Source organism: Paroedura picta, chromosome 3 (genome assembly GCF_049243985.1).
Source record: "Paroedura picta isolate Pp20150507F chromosome 3, Ppicta_v3.0, whole genome shotgun sequence".
Lineage (NCBI taxonomy): Eukaryota > Metazoa > Chordata > Lepidosauria > Squamata > Gekkonidae > Paroedura > Paroedura picta.
Genome location: NC_135371.1, coordinates 168,550,730 through 168,571,660, shown reverse-complemented (window position 1 = coordinate 168,571,660; position 20,931 = coordinate 168,550,730). Strand labels below are relative to the sequence as shown.

General features: G+C 50.6%; 1 protein-coding gene and 1 long non-coding RNA gene across 4 annotated transcripts in view; one reads left to right on the top strand and one right to left on the bottom strand.

The window, feature by feature from the left end:
* LOC143833492 (uncharacterized) overlaps window positions 1–977 on the bottom strand; it is a 45,547-nt gene extending 44,570 nt beyond the window's left edge. For both annotated transcript variants that reach the window (XR_013229650.1, XR_013229651.1), the window contains exon 1: window positions 77–977. This is a non-coding gene — a long non-coding RNA (uncharacterized LOC143833492). The remainder of the gene's footprint in view (window positions 1–76) is intronic.
* LOC143833488 (lysozyme C, milk isozyme-like) lies at window positions 131–6,430 on the top strand. Of its 2 annotated transcripts, XM_077329359.1 has the most exons (4): window positions 131–348; window positions 2,175–2,336; window positions 4,208–4,286; window positions 6,269–6,430. In XM_077329359.1, exons 1-4 carry the CDS (start codon window positions 210–212, stop codon window positions 6,333–6,335), a joined length of 447 nt encoding a protein of 148 aa, XP_077185474.1. In that variant the 5' UTR covers window positions 131–209; the 3' UTR covers window positions 6,336–6,430. The 2 variants fall into 2 exon arrangements, 1 of the variants encoding a protein (XP_077185474.1); XR_013229649.1 differs by lacking the exons at window positions 131–348; window positions 2,175–2,336 and adding an exon at window positions 3,341–3,486 and having other exon boundaries at window positions 6,269–6,327.
* Window positions 6,431–20,931: the final 14,501 nt, after the last annotated feature.

Sequence of the window (20,931 nt, the reverse complement as noted above, 5' to 3'; positions counted from 1 at the left end):
TTTTCAGTCGAAGGGCTACTTTTAATTGAGGCTCCCTCCTTGCCCATAAAGCAGAGACGGACTGTGAAATGAGTACCTGAAATGCCCACAAGGAAATCAAGCTGCTTCCTGCTCCTTTGTAGCATGCCAGGATCATCCCCACTGCAGAGGTACAAAAGCCATAGGAGACTGGGTTGAAATCACCTTTCCTCCTTGGAAGAGCTGCAGACATGAGGGATCAGGGCTTGGTAGCCCTCTTCTTCTTACTTCTCTCAGTCACTGAAGCCAAACATTTCTGGAGATGTGAACTAGCTAGGACTCTGAAAGCAGCGGGTCTGGACACATTTGGAGGACGCAGCGTAAAGGACTGTGAGTCTCCTTTTTCTCCCTTAAAATTTCCTGTGCTCTGCTACAGTTCCGCTGCATGTAAATACATATTTGGAGGGAAGGCAGGCGGGCAAAGTCTGATCGTTTCAGATCTCAGAAGGTAAGCTGGGCCAGGACTTGGATGGCAAACCGCCGAACAAGGCTCTGTAGAGGAAGTCACGGCCAAACCACCTCTTCTTCTTAGCCAGCGTGGTGTAGTGGTTAAGAGCAGTGGCCTCCAATCTGGCAAGCCAGGTTTGATTCCCCACCTTTCATGTGCAGTCAGTAGGGTGACCTTGGGTTAGTCACAATCTTGTTACAGCTGTTCTTACAGAATAGTCCTTTCTGACCTCTGTCAGCCTCAACTACCTCACCGGGTATCTGTTTTGGGGAGAGGACGGGGAGGCAATTGTGAGCTGCTTTGAGACTCCTTGGAGTAGTGAACAGCAGGGTATAAAACCCAACTCTTCTTCTTCTTCTTGTAACTTGATGCATGCAAAAGAGGGCTGGTCGAATGGAATTATCCAAGCTAGAAAAATTCTACCTGTTGGCTATAAAAAGCGATCTTATCTCTAACCGCAGCCTCTTCCTGTCTGGACATGCACGGAAAGCATGGGCTGGAAGCAGCGCTCCTGAATGGTGGACGGGGGCAGGGCCAGGGCCAGGAGGGCTGAAGCAGGAAGGAAGTAACACTGGCATTGTTGTAGGTTTTGGATTTATTGCTATACTAGCTTCAAAGCCTGTTCCTAAGAACGGGCCTTGAAAGGGTCCCCTCACCTGGCCCCTGGCCAGGCAGCTTAAAGTGGCTTTGGTCTGCAGCTTGCAGCCAGATCAAGTGGGGTGGGTGGGGTCTGGGCAGCTCGTTAGCAGGCCCGAGACAGAGCTCCTTAGCAGGCCCTGCCTAGCAGGCTGGGAGGTCTTCGTTAGCAGGCCCAGCCTAGCAGCACAGGAGGCCCTCCTTAGCAAGCCCTCCACCACAACCCTTTGCCCAGTGCCCTTACCTGCCGCTGGCTCCAGACACTGAGGCGCATCTGAGAGCAAAGAAGCTAGAGTCTAGGGATGGAGGGTGGGAGCTGCAGGGGCAGGGCCAAAGCTGGGGCAGGGCCAAAGCTGGCTGCACCCTGATTAGCCCTATTCCAGCTTGGACAGCCGGACACATTCCACCCCCCAGGCTGTTTCACAAATATATAGAGGAACCATGGATGAGGATGGCTCCAAGCCAAGTACAAAGACACTTAAAAACTCTGAACATCAGTATAATTGTTACAAAACATTATAAAGCAGTAAGTTCTCCTAAAAATGGGGAACTTAAAATGCTATTCAACAGAGATGGTTAAAAAAAAGTACATTACGAAGATTCATAATGAGTTTCCAGTAGAGATATACGTTGGACGTATATAAAGTTGTGTGGTTGAGTGGATGAGTAAATCTGGCAGGGGCTCGTGGGAATTGTAGTCCATGAACATCTGGAGGACCACAGGTTGACTACCCCTGCACTAGATGACTCTGGAGATTCCTCCCGACACTACGATTCTAAGATTCTATAAAATAAAACAAAACAAATGAATCGGAAGGTGGGAGTGGGGCAGATAAAAGATTAATGGGAAAGAGAGAAATAAGCAGGGAGCTGCAAGCAGGAGGGAGGGAAGAATTAATGTGGGCAGAGGGATATAGGGGGAAATGAAGTAACTTCCCCACAAGTCTTTACGGGTTCCTCCCTTTTATATTTTAGATTATTAGACCAATTAAAAATTGTTTGTCAAAGTGGAATGCTTTTTCCACGCCACATTCTCCTTCTTTAAATCCATTTCCTGCTCGGTTTCTTCCAGGGGTTTGCTTAGCTTATTATGAAAGCTACTACAAGACAGATGTCGTGGGGGAACCCAAGCCGGATGGTAGCAGGAACTATGGCATTTTCCAGATAAACAGCCGTTTGTGGTGCTCCACGGGGTCACAGGAACCGAATTTTGGATGCAAAACTGACTGCAGCGGTAAGTAACATGTCGCTATCGGCCTAACTACCTAAAGGTCTGTGAAATTCCCCAAGCATGTCCGTGGTGTTTTTGAAGGACGGCTCAAGTCCTACCCTTTCTCATTCTCCTCTCCCACATGGTCTTCCATTGGGTATCTCCTGTTCACAACTTCTCTCCATTTCCCAACTTCTTCTCCAGCCATGATCCCAGCCTGTGCTCTCCCACGATGGTGTCTACGTTCTAAGATCAGGCATGTTGCTAAGGGTTTCAGCACCCATCACATCAGTATTCTCTGTCTTTAAAAAAAAATTCTATGACCTTCCATTCTACATTGGAACCATTGTCAATGGTGCAGTAATTTATTAATTTATTTATCTGTATTTTAATGCATATACTGCCGCTCTCAAAGACTTGCGGCGGTTTACAATCTTTAACCGCTCCTGCGGAGCGGATAAAATGAAGCAGTAAGGGCTAAAGGGGAGGAGAATGGGCGGGCCCTGTCTGTGATAAAAACTCGGAGGGCCCAATCAGGAGTCGCTTCGCGGCTCCTGATTGGGCCCTCCAAGTGTCACTCCAGGGCCAAGCGACCCTGTCACCCGTGCCGCCCCCCAGCCCAACCCACACCACTTCCCGCCAATGTCCCGCCCATCCCCCAGCCACCACGAAACCGCCTCCCCCTGCCTATGCGCTGGGAGAGGACTGCACCCAACGCCCCTACACTGCCCATTTTCACAAATGGGCTTTATTTCTATTAAAGGAATAAAACAACAACCCATAAAATTCCCAGACATAAAAGATGGCAATTCATTCAAAATTAGGGGTTACAGATACCTTAATGACATGAATCCATTTAATGGTTCCCTAGTGTTGTTACTATAAAAGATGCTGAACAGCTAGTAACAATACAATGAATTCTCCATGTTATTTCTCTTTGCCTGTTTGGTAAGTAAGTTCTGGGAAATATCCACAGGAGTAAATGACGCATTCACCTGGAGCAATTTCTAGCCCAAGGTGTACCCATCAACACAGTCACATGGATAAATATCATGAGGTTTGCCAAGACCAACTCACCCTTGTGTGCACACAACTCTTCAGAGCTCGAGAGGGGGAGGAAACGTGGCCCTCCAGGCCATTCTAATCCTTAAAATGGTTTGTGCTGTACTCAAAGGTAAGTTGAGCTTAGAAAGAAAAAGATATTCAGCAACGTTTCATTGATTTTTATTTTAAAGACGAAATAAAGTCTAAGCACATGATAAAGCCTCTTTGAATTGTTTTTTTTAAGCTGACGTCCCATTGAAGGAATTTGCAGAGAACAACAAAAATAACTGTTCAACAGGCCAATGATGGAATAAGATCTCTGAAATCTGGAAAGGCTCCTGGCCCAGATGGTTTAACGTTAGAATATTACAAGAAAATATCTTGGGCTGAGATATGGGGTGGGGTGCCATCTGTATGTGGATGACACACAACTCTGTCTCCTGATGGATGGCCAGCTGGATATTCCCCTAGAAATATTTACCAGTTGTTTGGAGGCAGTGGCTGGATGGATTAGGAAGACTTACCTGAAACTCAACCCCTCCAAAATGGAGGTCCCGTGGTTGGGCTGAAGTGGGCAGGTTCAGGAAGGCCATTGGAAGAATTTGTTGAGTATTGAGGATTCTTCTGCAAATTTATTAATAAATATTATGTCCTAGGGGCCAGATTTTAAAGACAATTCAGAGTATGATTATCTCTGATGAATTTACTTAGGGGTGTTCAAGAAGTAGGATATACTGTTAATCTATTAATTATAATGTGTATTGAATATTGTTGTATGCAACCTACTATATTTCTGTATCTATCAGCAGTCTCTAATAGGCTCTTTTGTTTTCTGGAAAATCTTCTTGCAGCTTTCACAGATGATGACATCACAGATGATATTGAATGTGCCAAGAAAATTGCCTCTGGTACAAATGGGATGAATGCTTGGTGAGTCCATTTCTGTTGCATATCTTGTATTCTGTGATTCAACCACAGTTGGAATGTACACTTGAATATATCCAGTCCAAATTTATGTGTGAAAAATTACATTGGTCCTGAAAAATTCCAGAAATATTTGGCAGTAACTGGGAATATCAGGAGCCAGTGTTCGGAGGCTCTCAAGGTTCTAGTTTGGTGTAGTGGTTAGGAGTGCGGACTTCTAATCTGGCATGCCAGGTTTGATTCTGCGCTCCCCCACATGCAACCAGCTGGGTGACCTTGGGCTCGCCACGGCACTGATAAAACTGTTCTGACCGAGCAGTGATATCAGGGCTCTTTCAGCCTCACCCACCCCACAGGGTGTCTCTTGTGGGGAGAGGAAAGGGAAGGTGTCTGTAAGCCGCTTTGAGCCTCCTTCGGGTAGGGAAAAGCGGCATATAAGAACCAACTCCCTTTCTTCTTCTTCTTCTTCTTCTTCTTCTTCTTCTTCTTCTTCTTCTTCTTCTTCTTCTTCTTCTTCTTCTTCTTCCTCTTCCTCTTCCTCTTCCTCTTCCTCTTCCTCTTCCTCTTCCTCTTCCTCTTCTTCTATATTCTCTCTCTCTCTCTCTCTCTCTCTCTCTATCTATCTATCTATCTATCTATCTATCTATCTATCGTTCATGACTCTGTCTTCCTGGAGCTTAGGATCAGTTTGCCAAGTTGGTTTGACTTCAACTTTGTGCTTTGAAATTAGTTGTGTTGATCTTGCAACATTGTGTTCTTTGTTCATGCAGGTTTGTATTAGATTTACGATTTGCAGGGGACTCTCACTTTTGACAGTGCTTTAGTTTCTCAGGTCATACTTCAGCAAAGATTCTCTGATCTTTCATTTGTTGGGCTTGTTCTAGTATTCCTATTGGATTTGGCTTGGACAATTCTCTGGTATGACATGGAGTTGCATTCCTGAGTTGTACACTCGTTGTGTTAGTATAGCCACATTGGCCTGCATTTCTGTCACAATTCCCTGGTTCCCCATTGGTTTTGGGAAATTTCTTGGTTCAGAGGTAATACACTCTGAATCACAGAGGCAATATGCAACACCAGAGGAAGGTCGCAGCCTCTATGCCCTGTTGTTGGCTGCCTAGAGGAACTGCTTGGCCATTGTATGAGACTTGAGGCTGGACTAGATGGATTACTGGTCTGATCCAGCAGAGCTCTTATTATGGTCTTATGAAGGCCTTGGCCTCTCTGCCCTAGTGTTGGCCCTCCAAAGGGTTGGCTACTGTATGAGACAGGATGTTGGACTAGATGGACCATAGATGGTCTGATCCAGCAGGGTCTTCTTATGAAGGCCTTGACCTCTGTACCCTACAGATCTACAGATCTGATCCAGCAGCTATTCTCGTGTTCTGATCAAAACAGAAGCTGCTTTGATTCACGTGAGAAAGGCAGGGTATAAATGAAGACTTTAACTAATAGAATTGGAGATGGAAGGCAGATAATAAATAGGTTGGTGAATGGCTGAAAAGGAGAGAATGAGGGAAGGAAAGAGGAGACAATATGGGATGTTGCCAGAAGATGTTAAAAAGGGAATTATGTGGGGGAAAGGGATGCAGAAGAGGGTGATATACCAATTCAAGACTTTGGCAATTCCCCACCATGTAAGTGGGCAGGTCCAATTGAACCATAGTTTTCCTAGGTAGAAGCTAGGTAGAAATGTGTGTGTGTGGGGAGGTGAAGACATGAAGAAGAAAAAGATAGGTTGATTGATGGGTGGGAAGGAGAGAAGCAAGCAGGAATAAAGGAGAGGCTGTGGGTAGGGAAAGAGGAACCAGCAGAGGAGGGAGAAATGAGGTCCTTGCAGGTCTTGACTTGTGCAATCCTAAATGAGTGAAAAAGTAAGTCAGGGCCTTGTATTGAGATTTTCTGAATTTTTCCATAGGGGCCCATTATACCTGCAGCTATCAAAGGAATAGTCATGTGATTGTGTATTTTCTTTTTCTGAATTGCAGGGAAAAATGGAAGAATCACTGCAGGGAAAGAGTTCTTTGTGGCTGGACTAGATACTGCAACCTCTGAGTTCGAGGATCCTGAGTAAGACAGGAAGAAAGTGGAGCACTGGTCTTGCCATGGGAGTTTGGATTTTTCCACTTCAATAAATTGTATAGAAGCAAGTCCTGTTCTCTTATGGATGTGTGTTGGATATGTCAGGAGAATGTAGAGGAAGCCACAGAACAACTCATACCCAAATTCAGATCTTATTCCCAGTCCAGTTTAGAAGTCCAGCTCACCAGATTAGAAGTCCGCACTCCACTACACCAAGCTGGACAGGTCAACTAGGAGGCTTGCCTGCACAACACACCTCTTCTTCACGGACCCAAGCCTTCCCTTGGCAAAGAGGAGGCATGTGGTGGTAGGTAGGCAGGGGCCTTGCTATACTAGAATTGCATTACAACACTAAATCATCCACACCCACCCCTGCCATGTGCCTCCTCTTCGCTGCCTGGAACATCGGGTTGACAAGAGAAGGCACATGGTGGTGGGTGTAGAGGAAAGGTTTTCCAGTACTGGAATAGCATTGTGATGTGATTGTGGTGATTTAAAAAATAAACCCCACAACTTCAGACATGGAAGGGGGGGATGATCAGAGGCAGCAAAATGGTGCTTGCAGATGAACAAATAATCAAACACTTGGTCCTTGAGCAGCTGGAACTGAGAGCTGTGATTTCTAAGACTCAGCATGGGTTTCGCAAGAACAAGTCATGTCAGACCAACCTTATCTCTTTTTTCGAGAAAGTGACTACCTTGCTGGATCAGGGGAATGCCATATACATGGTTTATCTGGATTTCAGTAAAGCTTTTGATAAGGTTCCACATGATATTTTTGTTCACAAGTTGGTAAAATGTGGTATGGATCCTAATTCTGTCAGGTGGATCAATAACTGGTTGACAGATTGTACCCAGAGGGTACTTGTTAATGGTTCAGCAACCTCTTGGAAAAGAGTGACAAGTGGAGTACCCCAAGGATCTGTCCTGGGGCCTGTGTTGTTCAACATATCTATAAATGATTTGGATGAGGGATTAGAGGGGACTTATTAAATTTGCAGACCATACTAAACTGGAGGGGTTAGATAGGCTTGAGAAGTGGGCTAAACTGAATAAAATGAAGTTCAATAGGGACAAATGTAAAGTTCTGCATTTAGGTAGGAAAAACCAAATACACCAATATAGGATGGGGAAGACTTGTCTTGGCAGTAGCATGTGGGAAAAGGATCTAGGAGACTTAGTAGACCATACATTGAACATGAGTCAGCACACAAACTGGAGCATGTCCAGAGGAGGGCAACAAAGATAGTGAGGGGTTTGGGGCAAGATGTATGAAGAAACTGGGGGAACTTGGGGGAACTTGGTTTGTTTAGCCTGGAGAGGATACGACTGAGAGGGGATCTGATAACCATCTTCAAGTATTTAACAGGACGCCATATAGAGGATGGAGCAGAATTGTTCTCTCTTGCCCCAGAGGGATGGACCAGAACCAACAGGATGAAATTAATTCAGAAGAAATTTCGTCTAAACATCAGGAAGAAGTTCCTGACAGTCAGAACGGATCCTCAGTGGAACAGGCTTCCGCGGGAAGTGGTGTATTCTCCATCTTTGGAAATTTTTTAACAGAGGCTGGAGAGCCATCTGATGGAGAGGCTGATTCTCTGAAGGCTCAAGGGGGTGGATGAGCGATAGGGTTGTGAGTGTCCTGAATAGTGCAGGGGGTTGGATTAGATGACCCATGAAATCCCTTTCATTATTCTATGATTCTATTCTATGGCATGGCAGCTGGGTGAATTCTCAGTGCCGAAATGGTCACTCTGTGTCACACAGCTGGCTAAACCCAGGTGCCATCAGGTCACCCAGCAGGGCAAGAACTCCAGAAGCCATCACAATATTGCCACCCACCAAGCACCAAGAATACCGAGCATCTCTGTCCCAGACAGAGTACGCCATCCATACCTTTTGGTTAACAGCCACTGATGGATCTTTGCTCTGTTTATCTATCCAATCCGCCCTTGAAGCTGCTGATGCTTGTATTTGACACCACTTCCTGTGGCAGTGAAGGCCACACATTAATGGGAAGAATGAGGACTTAAGTTCGAACCAAAGAAGACTGTGATGTGTTGATCAATGCTCTTTGATAATGCCGCTTGAGGACTGGGGAGTCAGCCAGTTCAGAAGAGTATTGTACTTCCTCTGAAGGACAAATTCATACCTTGCTATTGGTGTTGGATCCTGGCTTGCGTTTGGAGCCTCATGTAGGTATCCTGATGGCATGTAGCTATTTGTGTCCGCTCCATTTGATTCACCAGCTATGGCCCTTTTTTTTTTTTTTTTTGAAAAGCATGATCTCTAGTGGGCAAGGTGCAGAATCAGCCCAAAACATCCAGGAGAAGAGTCTGTCCAGCCGCTGATTAGAATCATAGAAGCAAAGAGATGGGAATGTCCATAGAGGCTATCTAGTCCCACCCCCTGCTCAATGCAGGATCAGCCCAAAGCATCCAGGATCAGAATCTCTCCAGCTGCTGCTTGAAGACTGCCAGTGAGGGGGAGCTCACCAACTCCTTAGGAAGTCAATTCCACTGCTGAACTACTCTGACTGACAAAGTTTTGTTCATGCATTCCGGAAAATTGCAAGGTATCCTATGTGAGTCTGAACCTTCATATGATCCAGAAAAGGGTATCCAGGGGTTGGAAAAAGGGATATCACCTCCATGTTGAAAAATAGATATGATTTGGCAGTTGTTCAGACCTGTTTTTTACATGGGGGCTGCAAGTTAGATATTTAGATTCGTCCAAGTTCAAGAGCCTCTTGTGGCGCAGAGTGGTAAGGCAGCCGCCTGAAAGCTTTGCCCATGAGGTTGGGAGTTCAATCCCAGCAGCCGGTTCAAGGTTGACTCAGCCTTCCATCCTTCCGAGGTCGGTAAAATGAGTACCCAGCTTGCTGGGGGGTAAACGGTCATGACTGGGGAAGGCACTGGCAAACCACCCCATATTGAGTCTGCCATGAAAACGCCGGAGGGCGTCACCCCAAGGGTCAGACATGACTCGGTGCTTGCACAGGGGATACCTTTACCTTTACCTTTAAGTTCAAGGCCTCACAGCTGCATGCAAAATACTGTCTGTAAGACAGCGGTTAAGGATTCATGACAGATCCTTGGGTAAGATGTCCCAGGATTTGTTCAGGAGTTGGTATCTTAAATAAGTAACAGAGAAAGCTTTTTAAAAAGGTATATTGTTAGTCGCTATTACAAACAAGGCGGTGGATGACGGGAATTCCCCATGTTACTGCATGTCTCCCTTCATGTGGAATATCCATGCCAAGAACAATTTCCAAGTTCCAAGTCTGACAGTTCTTTACGGGAAGTCCTCAACAACAGGAAGGTAAGATTTGGGAATTGATGTCATAACATCTGGCTGCTATGCTGGAGACCAGATGATATTTTGGGCACTAGCTCTAGGCAGCAGAATGGGAGGTGCCCCACAAATAAGGGTATAAGCTGTCATTTGAAGGAACTAAACTTGTGATATCTCCCAGCTTGACTGACGCTAAGCAGACAGGGACTGTCCATTTTGCTGGTCTTGCTTCTTCTTCCCCCTTTTGGATTGGTAAGTAAATTGTTTTATGATTAAGCCGCCTTTTTCAACCATTTGACCAGGGAGGAACCCCTGAAATATTTCTCAAGTTTCAAGAAATCTCATCATTGGTGACATGCCCTTTCGAGAAGTGGTCACAGAAGTAAATTGGAGCCAGCCTACCTATCAATTGATCACACAACCATTAGCACACTTTGGGAAGTGGGCTCTGGTGATATGTAGTGATGCCAGTGGCCATAGAAAGCCTGCACAACCCCTGGTAAGCTCTTGTGTAACCCCAGGGTTCCTTGGGCCCCTGGTTGGGGATCCCTGGATTATGTCTTTTCCTAAATAAGCAATTAGGTTAAGTGTAGTTGTGGTGGGTTCGTTGGCTGACTTTTTACAGTCACAGTTCATGTATTCTTAAGCCTCTTCACGCATTAAAAAGAGAACAGTATTGCTGAGTTCGTGTGTCACAAATAGAACAAAATGTAAGTACCGTATTTGCCGGCGTGTAAGACGACCCCTCAACATTTCCACTCAAAATATAGAGTTTGTTACATTACATTACAGTACTATGGGCCACTATGGGCAGCTATGTCTATCCCAACTGAAGTGCACCCGGCGTACAGGATGACCCCCCCCCCACTTGGAGGCATGTTTTTCAGGGGGGAAAAGTAGTCTTATACGCCAGCAAATACTGTAGATCATGATCTGGTGTCTGGTTCCTTTTTGCTGGAATTGTTATTTCCGACACAGTTGAAAGATCCCTTTTGGGATGCAGGTTTGACCTGAAAATAAGTAAAAGGCTAAACTGTACAACTTCACAATAGCAAGTAGACTATTATGAACGAGACCTAATAGGCCCAGATATATTCTAGCAAGCCAGCTTGGTGTAGTAGTTAGGAGTGTAGACATCTAATCTGGTGAGCTGGGCTTGATTCCTCACTCCCCCACATGCAGCCAGCTGGGCGACCTTGGACTCACCACAGCACTGATAAAGCTGTTCTGACTGAGCAGTGATATCAGGGCTCTCTCAGACTCATCCACCTCACAGAGTGTCTGTTGTGGGGAGAAGAAAGGAAGGTGACTGTAAGCCACTTTGAGACTCCTTCGGGGAGAGAAAAGCGGCATATAAGAACCAACTCTTCTTTTTCTTCAGTAATCTCAGGGCTCTCTCATCCTCACCCACCTCACCGGGTGTCTGTTGTGGGGAGAGGAAAGGGAAGGTGACTGTAAGCCCCTTTGAGACTCCTTTGGATAGAGAAAAACGGCATATATGAACCAACCAAGAACCTCCGTCACCAGTTGGATCGAGGCGGGTCGGTACTGCTGATATTATTAGACCTCTCAGCTGCGTTTGACACAGTCGATCACGAGCTTCTAGCTCGCCGCCTCATCGATGCTGGAATACAAGGGACAGCCCTTCAATGGCTGATCTCCTTCCTCCAGGATCGTGGACAGAGGGTTGCAATTGGAGAGAAAATATCAGGCCGCCGGCAACTTACTTGTGGAGTCCCACAAGGAGCGGTCCTCTCTCCTATTCTATTCAACATCTTCATGCGCCCTCTCGCACAACTGGTACGGAAGTTTGGGCTGGGTTGCCATCAATATGCAGATGACACCCAGCTCTTCCTCCTGATGGATGGCCGCCCTGACTCTCCCCCAGAAGCATTAGCCAGCTGCCTGGAAGCAGTGACGAGATGGCTCAAGCAGAGTCGTCTGAAGCTCAATCCTTCAAAGACGGAGGTCGTGTGGCTAGGTAGGAAGGGCCCATGCGAGGAAGCGCACCTGCCTACCCTGGATGGTGTACAACTCTCTACAGCTCACTCTGCCAGGAACCTAGGCGTGATTCTGGATGCTTCCCTGTCGTGGTTCGGTCCTTGGTGGCTTGGGAACCGGACCGAACCCCGCCATCAGAGGCGCCCGCGATCACGGAGGTAGGGCATGGTGGTCATAGGCAAGCCGGCAGCTGGGCGCCCCACCCGATCGTTGAGGTGGCAATGGCCGCTAAAGAACCTCAATGTCCCCCTCCACCTTTTGACAAGGGCCCGGAGATGGCCCTTTGTTCCAGGAAAATGGGCCATCAGGAACCCCGGAAAACCTCGCATATGTGCATGAGTCATGATTGTATCAGCATGTTCCCTCCGCAAGTACTGGGTGGGGCAATACAGCCTAAGGAGGTGGGTTTTGTATAAAAGGGAGCTTCCACCTGGAGTTCGGTGGAAGCTCTTACTCCATACCAGCGGACTCCACGTTGCTGAAATAAAACTTGTTCCTGTTGTATCGTTCACCAGGCCTGGCGTGACGTTTTCTTCAAAGGGGCACCCTGTTTTTTCAGTTAGCAAGCGGGTCCCCGACATCGTAAGAGCTTCCCACCGAACTCCAGGGTCGGCATCGCATCCGAGCGCTTATCGGGACGGATCCAGAGATGGCGTTTTCAAGCAACGGGGCGGTCTCGACCCCCACGAACCCCGGGAACATGAGTTTAATGTCCCCGGGAGATTTCCTCCGAAAATCGGGGGGCCAGGAGCAGCTGTCCGGGACCCCGAGACCCTCGGCAGCGGCGGCCAAGGGAAGGCGCCGGGCCATGGGGTTCCCAAGCACGGCGGGGAGCGCGCCGAGGTCTGGGGGGTTGGCCCCAACCTGGGACACCCAGCTGAGGCAGGCGCTTCGCCCGGTAGGACCTGAGGAATCCCTAGAGGACCTGCGGCGGGCCATGGCGGACTTGGCCAGGCGCTTGCAGGCAGCTGAAGCCCGTGAGCAAGCTCGGGCCGGGCCCGGAGGGACTGGTAATACAACGGCGGAGGGGATCGCGTCGAGTGAGGACGTCTCCAGCGACGAGGACGAGCCCGGCACTGGTGAGCGGGCCCCGGACCCCGACCCGGAGCAGTTTTCAGTCCCGAGTAGGCGAGACGGCCAGCGGAGAGGCGAGACAGCAGAGGATCTCGGGGGAGCGGGTGAGCCGACGGGGCGGCGAGAGCCGGACCAACGCAGGAGCGACGTGCAAGGCAGGGAGCGGCACGGCGTCGTTGGGCAAGTTGGTAGCCGGTGGAGCGGAGCAGGACGAGACGTCGGACGCCGAGAATCCCGGATCCGGAGGGGGTCGGACTACTCTCCAAAACGTTCCCCCCCAGAGCTTAAGGCGCGTTTCGACGGGACGCCGGACGACCTCCCGCAGTTCCTCCTCCACGCGCTGACGCATGCCCGGAGGTATGGAGACCGGTATGAGGACTCCGAGGACTTGGTCTGGGGGGTGGCCTCGTGTCTCCAGGGCAAGGCGGGTCAGTGGTACCTAGGGTTGGCCGAGCGCGGCGACCCGGCAACTCGGGACCTGCAGGACTTCGTGGTCGCGCTCCGCCGACGATTCCAGGACCCCCAGGCTGAGGACAAGGCAAAGAGTCGGATCAAGGGACTTCGACAGGGTACTAGGGGGGTTATGGACTATATAGACATTTTCCGGAGGGAAGCAGGCAAGGTGTTCTCCTGGAACGAGGAGACCCAAATCGAGTACTTCCGGGAGGGCCTTAACCCGAAGCTCAGGGAATGGGCCGTGATCAAGGGGACGGAAGAAGATCTGTCTACACTGGAGGGGTGGTGTTTTGTGGTCGCCAAGCTGGAAGCCAGCCTGGGTTGGGCCGCCGCACCCCCCCGGGAGGCCAAAGGCGGGTCAGCCGAGGCGCCGAGACCGGGCCCCGACAACTCTCTCCCCAAACGACCCCCGAACCCCGAGCGGGAAAGGAGACGCCGGGAAGGTCTGTGCCTGAAATGCGGGGGGTCAGGACATTTCGCAGCAGCGTGCCAACGGCAAGGGGGGGAGGACCGCGGGCTCTCCCAGGGGGGAGGTGCGACACGCCCCCAGCAGGCACGCCGGGCGGAGGACCTCCGCAACGAACCGGGAAGCGCCCAGGCGACGGGAAACGGCCAGGACCTGCTGTAGACGGCGCCGGGCAGCAGGTCCCGCGGTGCGAGGGAAAACCCCTACAGCATGAGGCGCGACCTCCGAACGTGGTAATTTTAGAGCTCCGGAACCCGGAGAACGGACTAAGTTGGGTGGGGGAGGCTCTTTTGGACTCTGGATGCGACCACAGCATGGTCCACCCCCAGATAGCCCGGGCTTTGGGGCTACCGAAGCGCATTCGGAAGGTTCCCCTGGTTTTCGTCCAGATGGACGGCAGCCCGATTCAGGGGGGACCTTTCGGGGAGGAGGTGGGTCCTATCGCCATCCACATAGGGGACCACCAAGAGCTGCGGTGGCTGATCCAGGTCCCCGTAGCGGGATATCGGGCGGTGTTGGGCCTGGATTGGCTGAAGGAACACAACCCCGTGGTGGACTGGCGGGCGGGGACCCTGAAGTTCGACTTGACGGTGGGTGCACGGCATCGGGTCCCCCACGAGAATTCCGGCCACAAGAGGACGGCGGCGCGTCCCAGGGGAGCGGCGGCGGCGCAGCAGGAGATACCAGAGCCCGAGGTCCCGCCAGAGTACCGAGACCTCGCAGCCGTTTTCAGCGAGCGGGAAGCGGACGACCTACCCCCACACCGCCGCACGGACTGCGCTATCAACATCCCAGAGGGGGCGGTACTACCCAAAGGGCGCATCTACAAGATGAGTGAGGGTGAGCTCAAGGACCTCCGGGAGTTTTTGGGTAAAAATCTGGCCCGAGGTTTCATCCGGCCCGCTTCCAGTCCCATGGGAGCTCCAGTCTTGTTCGTCCGGAAAAAGGATGGGTCCCGACGGCTGTGCCAGGACTACCGGGGCCTCAACGCCATCGCAGCGGGGAACGCTTACCCCCTCCCGCTGATCCCGGATTTGCTGGCCCGGCTGGGCAAAGGGACTCTGTTCACTAAGCTGGACCTAAGGGAGGCGTACTACCGGGTACGCATCCGGGAGGGGGATGAGTGGAAAACAGCGTTTAACTGTCAATTGGGACAATTCGAATTTAAAGTGATGCCGTTCGGTTTAAGCGGGGCACCGGGGGTTTTCATGAGTCTAATTAATGAGGTGTTGCAGGACCTTCTGTTTCAGGGGGTGGTTGTTTATTTGGATGACGTCCTGATCTACAGCCAAGATCCCCAAGAGCACGTGACCCTGGTGAGGGAGGTGTTAAAGCGCCTGCTGGCAAACCACCTATACGTGAAGCTGGCTAAGTGCGAATTCCACCGTCCCTCCCTGGACTATTTGGGCTACCGCATCTCAGCCCAGGGCATAGCTATGGACCCCGAGAAGGTGCAGGCGGTGCTGGCCTGGGAAAGGCCCCGCACCCGGAAACAGCTACAAAGCTTCCTGGGGTTTGCTAACTTTTTTAGAGGCTTCATCCCCAGATACTCCTCCGTAGTGGCTCCCCTCACGGACTTGCTAGGTACCAAGGGGAGAGGTCCTCGCGCCACGCGGCCCAGCGCAGCGCTCGGCTGGAATGAGAAATCGGAGGCAGCGTTCCTGGCCCTCAAGCAAGCTTTCGCGTCTGAGCCCACGCTACTGCACGTCGACCCAACCCAGCCGATGGTGGTACAAGTCGACGCCAGCGACGCAGCAGCCGGGGCGGTTCTCCTGCAGCGAGACAAGGCGGGACAGCTGAGGCCGGCGGCCTACCTCTCACGAAAATTCGCCGAAACGGAGCGGAACTGGTCTACCTGGGAGAAGGAGGCGTTTGCGATTAAGTTCGCCCTCACCGAATGGCGGCATTGGCTGGAGGAAACAGAGGAGCCGTTCGAGGTCTGGACAGATCACAAGAATCTGGAGGCGCTCCGGCAACCGCGATCCCTGAACGCCAAGCAGATGAGGTGGGCGGAGTTCTTTTCGCGGTACAATTTCAAGCTTGGTCACATCCCCGGCAAAGAGAATTTCCTCGCGGACGCCCTCTCCCGTCTGCCGCATTATGGGGAGGGGTACGCTCCCTGCACCAGGTCCGTGTTTGGTGAGGAGCAGCTGGGACGGGGGGTCGTCACTAGGCGTCGGGCCAGGGAGGGATGGGAGCCCGACCCGGCGACCGCCCCGCTCCGAGACCGCCTAGTGGCAGCCTACGGGACAGACGAGGAGCTGGCTGAGCTCCGGGACTCTTTGATTTTGGACTCCGGTCTCTGGCGGAGGGGGGAGGCTGTCTACGTCCCGGAAGGGCTACGACGGGAAGCCCTCAGCCTCTGCCACGATGCTAAGACCGCCGGGCACTTCGGTTTCGTAAAATCCTGGAAGTTGGCCCGGCGGCGGTTTTGGTGGCCCAGTCTGCGGCGGGACACAAAAGCTTACGTCAGTGGTTGTCCTGTCTGCCTGACCTGCAAGCCGGGGGTTGGCAAGCCGAAAGGTCTGCTGCACCCGCTCGAGGTCCCGACCCGGCCGTGGTCAGTGATCTCCATGGACTTTATAACAGACTTGCCTCCCAGCAAGGGGAAAACGGTGATCTGGGTGGTGGTAGATCTATTTTCCAAACAGGCCCATTTCATTCCTTGCGCCAGTGTCCCCAGTGCTTCACAGTTGGCTCGGATGTTCCTGGATCACGTGTTCCGACTGCACGGGCTGCCGGACAAGGTGATTTCCGATCGGGGCTCACAATTCGTGTCCCGGTTTTGGCAAGCTTTCCTGCGCCTGTTAGACATCGAGCAAGGGCTGAGCTCCGCTTACCACCCCCAGACGGACGGGCAGACCGAGCGGGTTAATCAAGTACTGGAGCAGTACTTGCGGTGTTTCGGTTCCTATCATCAAGACACCTGGGTGCCCCTGCTCCCCCTGGCCGAGTTCGCGTACAACAACGCAGACCACAGCAGCACGGAGATGTCGCCTTTTGCCGTCGTCTACGGGACAGACCTGAGACACTTCCCGGAGCTTGGAGAGGTCCCCGCCCGGGAATCGGCCGACCTTCGCGAGTGGGGGAAGCGTGCCGGGAGCTGCTGGAAGTCGCTGCAGGAGCAGCTCCACAAAGTCAAGGCAGCGCAGAAAGAGGACGCCGACCGGAAGAGACGACCAGCTGAAGAGATCCGACCGGGGGATCGAGTTTACCTTTCCACCCGGAACCTACGGTTGAATTTGCCCAGCAAGAAGCTAGGCCCTCGGTTTTTGGGGCCTTTCGAGGTCTTGGCCCCGATCAACGAAGTTTCGGTCAAGCTCAAGCTCCCCAAGAACCTCCGGCACATCCATCCCGTCTTTCACGTGAGCCTTCTAAAAAAAACTCCGGACGGTGACGTTTGGCACCCCGTGTTTTCCCCGCCAGCGCCCGAGGTCCTGCCGGGGGGGGAGCACCACGAGGTGGCGGATATCCTGGACTCTAGACTCCACAGGGGGAAGTTGCAGTACCTCGTGGAATGGAAGGACTTCGCTTTGGGGGACCGGGAATGGGTCTGGGCAGCGGACGTCCTTGCGCCCCGACTCACTGAACGTTTCCACAAGCGGTATCCTGGCCGTCCCGGGGGGTTGGAGAATGGACCTTTGGGGGGGCAGAATGTCGTGGTTCGGTCCTTGGTGGCTTGGGAACCGGACCGAACCCCGCCATCAGAGGCGCCCGCGATCACGGAGGTAGGGCATGGTGGTCATAGGCAAGCCGGCAGCTGGGCGCCCCACCCGATCGTTGAGGTGGCAATGGCCGCTAAAGAACCTCAATGTCCCCCTCCACCTTTTGACAAGGGCCCGGAGATGGCCCTTTGTTCCAGGAAAATGGGCCATCAGGAACCCCGGAAAACCTCGCATATGTGCATGAGTCATGATTGTATCAGCATGTTCCCTCCGCAAGTACTGGGTGGGGCAATACAGCCTAAGGAGGTGGGTTTTGTATAAAAGGGAGCTTCCACCTGGAGTTCGGTGGAAGCTCTTACTCCATACCAGCGGACTCCACGTTGCTGAAATAAAACTTGTTCCTGTTGTATCGTTCACCAGGCCTGGCGTGACGTTTTCTTCAAAGGGGCACCCTGTTTTTTCAGTTAGCAAGCGGGTCCCCGACATTCCCTCACAATGGAAGCCCAGATCACAAAGGTAGCACGGCTGGCATTCTACCATCTCCGCCAAGCCAAACTGCTAGCACCCTACCTGGCCCCGGAACACCTAGCCACAGTGATCCATGCGACGGTCACCTCTAGACTGGACTTCTGTAAATTGCTCTACGCAGGCCTGCCCTTAGCCCTGACCCGGAAACTACAGCTGGTCCAAAACGCAGCGGCCAGGATCCTCACAGCAACACCGTGGAGGTACGATATCCGGCCTATTCTCCACCAGCTGCAATAGTTACCAGTTGAATTCCGGATCAGACTAAAGGTTCTGGTAATTACCTTCAAGGCCATACGCGGTCAGGGCCCAGTGTACCTGAGGGACCGCCTCCCTGCCTATGCCCCCAAAATAGCTCTGCGCTCTACTGCCACCAATCAGCTAAGGATCCCTGGCCCTAAGGAAGTCCGTCTGGTCTTGACCAGGGCCAGAGCATTCTCTGTCGTGGCCCCCACCTGGTGGAACGAGCTCCCGGAGGAGATCAGGGCCCTGATGGAGCTTAAACAGTTCCGCAGGGCCTGCAAAAAGGAGCTCTTCCACCAGGCATTTGGCCGAGACCAGACGTAATCCACAGCGACCAAGGGCCCCTGCTCCCCCCCCCTCAGAATTCCATCAATAAGCCCTGGACCTGTTAGTACTACTATATTGTTTACTGTTATACTGTGTTGTTATTTGGTTACAATTATTAGTTATCAATTATACATGTTTTACAGACTGTTTTATGTATTGTTCTTTGTTATGATGTAAACCGCCCTGAGCCTACGGGAAGGACGGTATATAAGTATGATAAACAAACAAACAAACAAACAAACAAACAAATAAATAAATGAAATAAAACTCTTCTTCTTCAGTAATATCAGCGCTCTCTCAGCCTTACCCACCTCACAGGGTGTCTGCTGGTGGAAGAGGAAACTGAAGGCGACTGTAAGCCGCTTTGAGACTCCTTCGGGGAGAGAAAAGCGGCATATAAGAACCAACTCTTCTTCTTCTTCAGTAATATCAGGGCTCTCTCAGCCTCACCTCCCTCACAGGGTGTCTGTTGTGGGGAGAGGGAAGGGAAGGTGACTGTAAGCCGCTTTGAGACTCCTTCGGGGAGAGAAAAGCGGCATATATCCCACTTTTCTCTACCAGAAGGAGTCTCAAAGTGGATTACAATCTCTTTGTCTTCTTCTTCCCACAACAGACAACCTGTAAGGGAGGTGAGGCTGAGAGAGCCCTGGTATTACTGAAGGGGAAGAGTTGGTTCTTCTTTGCTGCATTTCTCTACCCAAAGGAGTCTCAAAGTGGCTCATAATCAACTTTCCTTTCCTGTCCCCACAATAGACACCCTGTAAGGGAGGTGGGGCTGAGAGAGCCCTGATATTGTTGTTCTGTGAGAACAACATTATCAGAGATGTGATATGCTGGTCCCCTAGCTGGCTGCATGTGGAGGAGAAGTGGGGAATCAAACCTGGCTTGCCAGATTAGAAGCTGCTGCTGTTAATCACTACACCAAGCTGGCTCCTAAATGGTTTGGGACTCTTGCACTTACAGAGCTGTCTCTTCCACTATGACCTCAAATGGCTCTAGGATCAAATGATCAGCACTTGCTCAGAGACCCTGGCCCCAAAGAAATAAAACTGGCCTTGTCTAGGACCGGGCTTCTTCCATTCTGGTCCCAGCCTGGTGGGACATTCTTCCTGGGTTGATCAAGGCCCTCCAAGACCTTTGATAGTTCCACAGGACCTGCAAGAAAGAGCTGTTGAGGCCAAGAAACTACTATGAAAGAAACTTCTGGCTTCAGCGCCCAAAAATGCCACATTACTCTGCCCATTAAACTTTCCCCCTCCCTATAATGGTTTAGGTGGCTTAGAACACTTTACAATCCTAAATTATATACGGTATTAGAAGAGGAAGAAGAGTTGGTTTCTATATCTCACTTTTCATTGTCTGAAGGAGTCTAAAAGCGGTTTACAGTCCACTTCCTCTCCGCCCAAAAGACATCCTGTGTGGTCAGTGGGGCTGGGAGCAACCCGGACAGGACAGTTCTCTGAGAGCAGCACTATCAGGGCTGTGACAAGCCCAAGGTCACCCAGCTGGCTGCATGTAGAGGAGTGGGGAATCAAACCTGGCTTGCCAGATTAGAAGCTGCTGCTCTTAACCATTATTCCAAGCTGGCTCCATTAATTGTTTAACTATGTAAATGGTATTTTTTGGTACATCTTATACTGTACCCACCTAACCTGAGCCTACCAGGAAGGACAGGCTACAAAGATGATGATGATGATGATTCTTATTCTATACACCCCACTTGATGCCTATGTACACTGTGTTGCCCATGGACTCTTACCAGGTATATAATTCCTTCTTCCCTAAAGCAAAGTGCAAATCACCATTTTCCTCCCTCTCAGTGTTGGAAGAGAAACTTGAGAAGAGTCCAAGGATTGCACTTGGATTGGAGCCTCCGAGTGTTTTACAATTGGTTTCAACTTTATTGACACCCATTTTGTGGGGTTCTCACTAACGTTTCTCAAAATTCCAGAAATCCCCATGGGCTATACCATGCCAGAGATCTTTCTCAACTTTTTTAGTATTGAGAAACCCCTGAAACATCCTTCAGGCTTCAAGAAACACCCAAAGTGGTGGAATCGTGGACACATCCACCCCAGTCCCTTCCCCTTCCCACCCATATATAAATGTTTAACAAACCAGTATCTTTAGTGGACAAGAAGATAACCAGTAAATCCCAGTCTAACTGGTATCTTTAGTGACCAAGAAGATAACAAGTAAATTCCAGTAGTCTAACTAGTATCTTTAGTGACCAAAAAGAAATTCCAGTCAGACTAGTATCTTTAATGACCAAGAAGATAACCAGTGAATTCCAGTAGTCAAACTAGTATCTTTAGTGACCAAAAAGAAATTCCAGTCAGACTAGTATCTTTAGTGACCAAGAAGATAACCAGTAAATTCCAGTAGTCAAACTAGTATCTTTAGTATCTTTAGTGACCAAAACGAAATTCCAGTCAGACTAGTATCTTTAGTGACCAAGAAGATAACCAGTGAATTCCAGTAGTCAAACTAGTATCTTTAGTGACCAAAAAGAAAT

Excerpts from the sequence above, each read along its gene's own strand:
- LOC143833488 (XM_077329359.1), top strand. The coding sequence starts at position 210 with ATGAGGGATCAGGGCTTGGTAGCCCTCTTCTTCTTACTTCTCTCAGTC. Across the intron at positions 349-2,174 it reads AGGACGCAGCGTAAAGGACT|GGGTTTGCTTAGCTTATTAT; the intron begins GTGAGTCTCCTT and ends GGTTTCTTCCAG. Across the intron at positions 2,337-4,207 it reads ATGCAAAACTGACTGCAGCG|CTTTCACAGATGATGACATC; the intron begins GTAAGTAACATG and ends ATCTTCTTGCAG.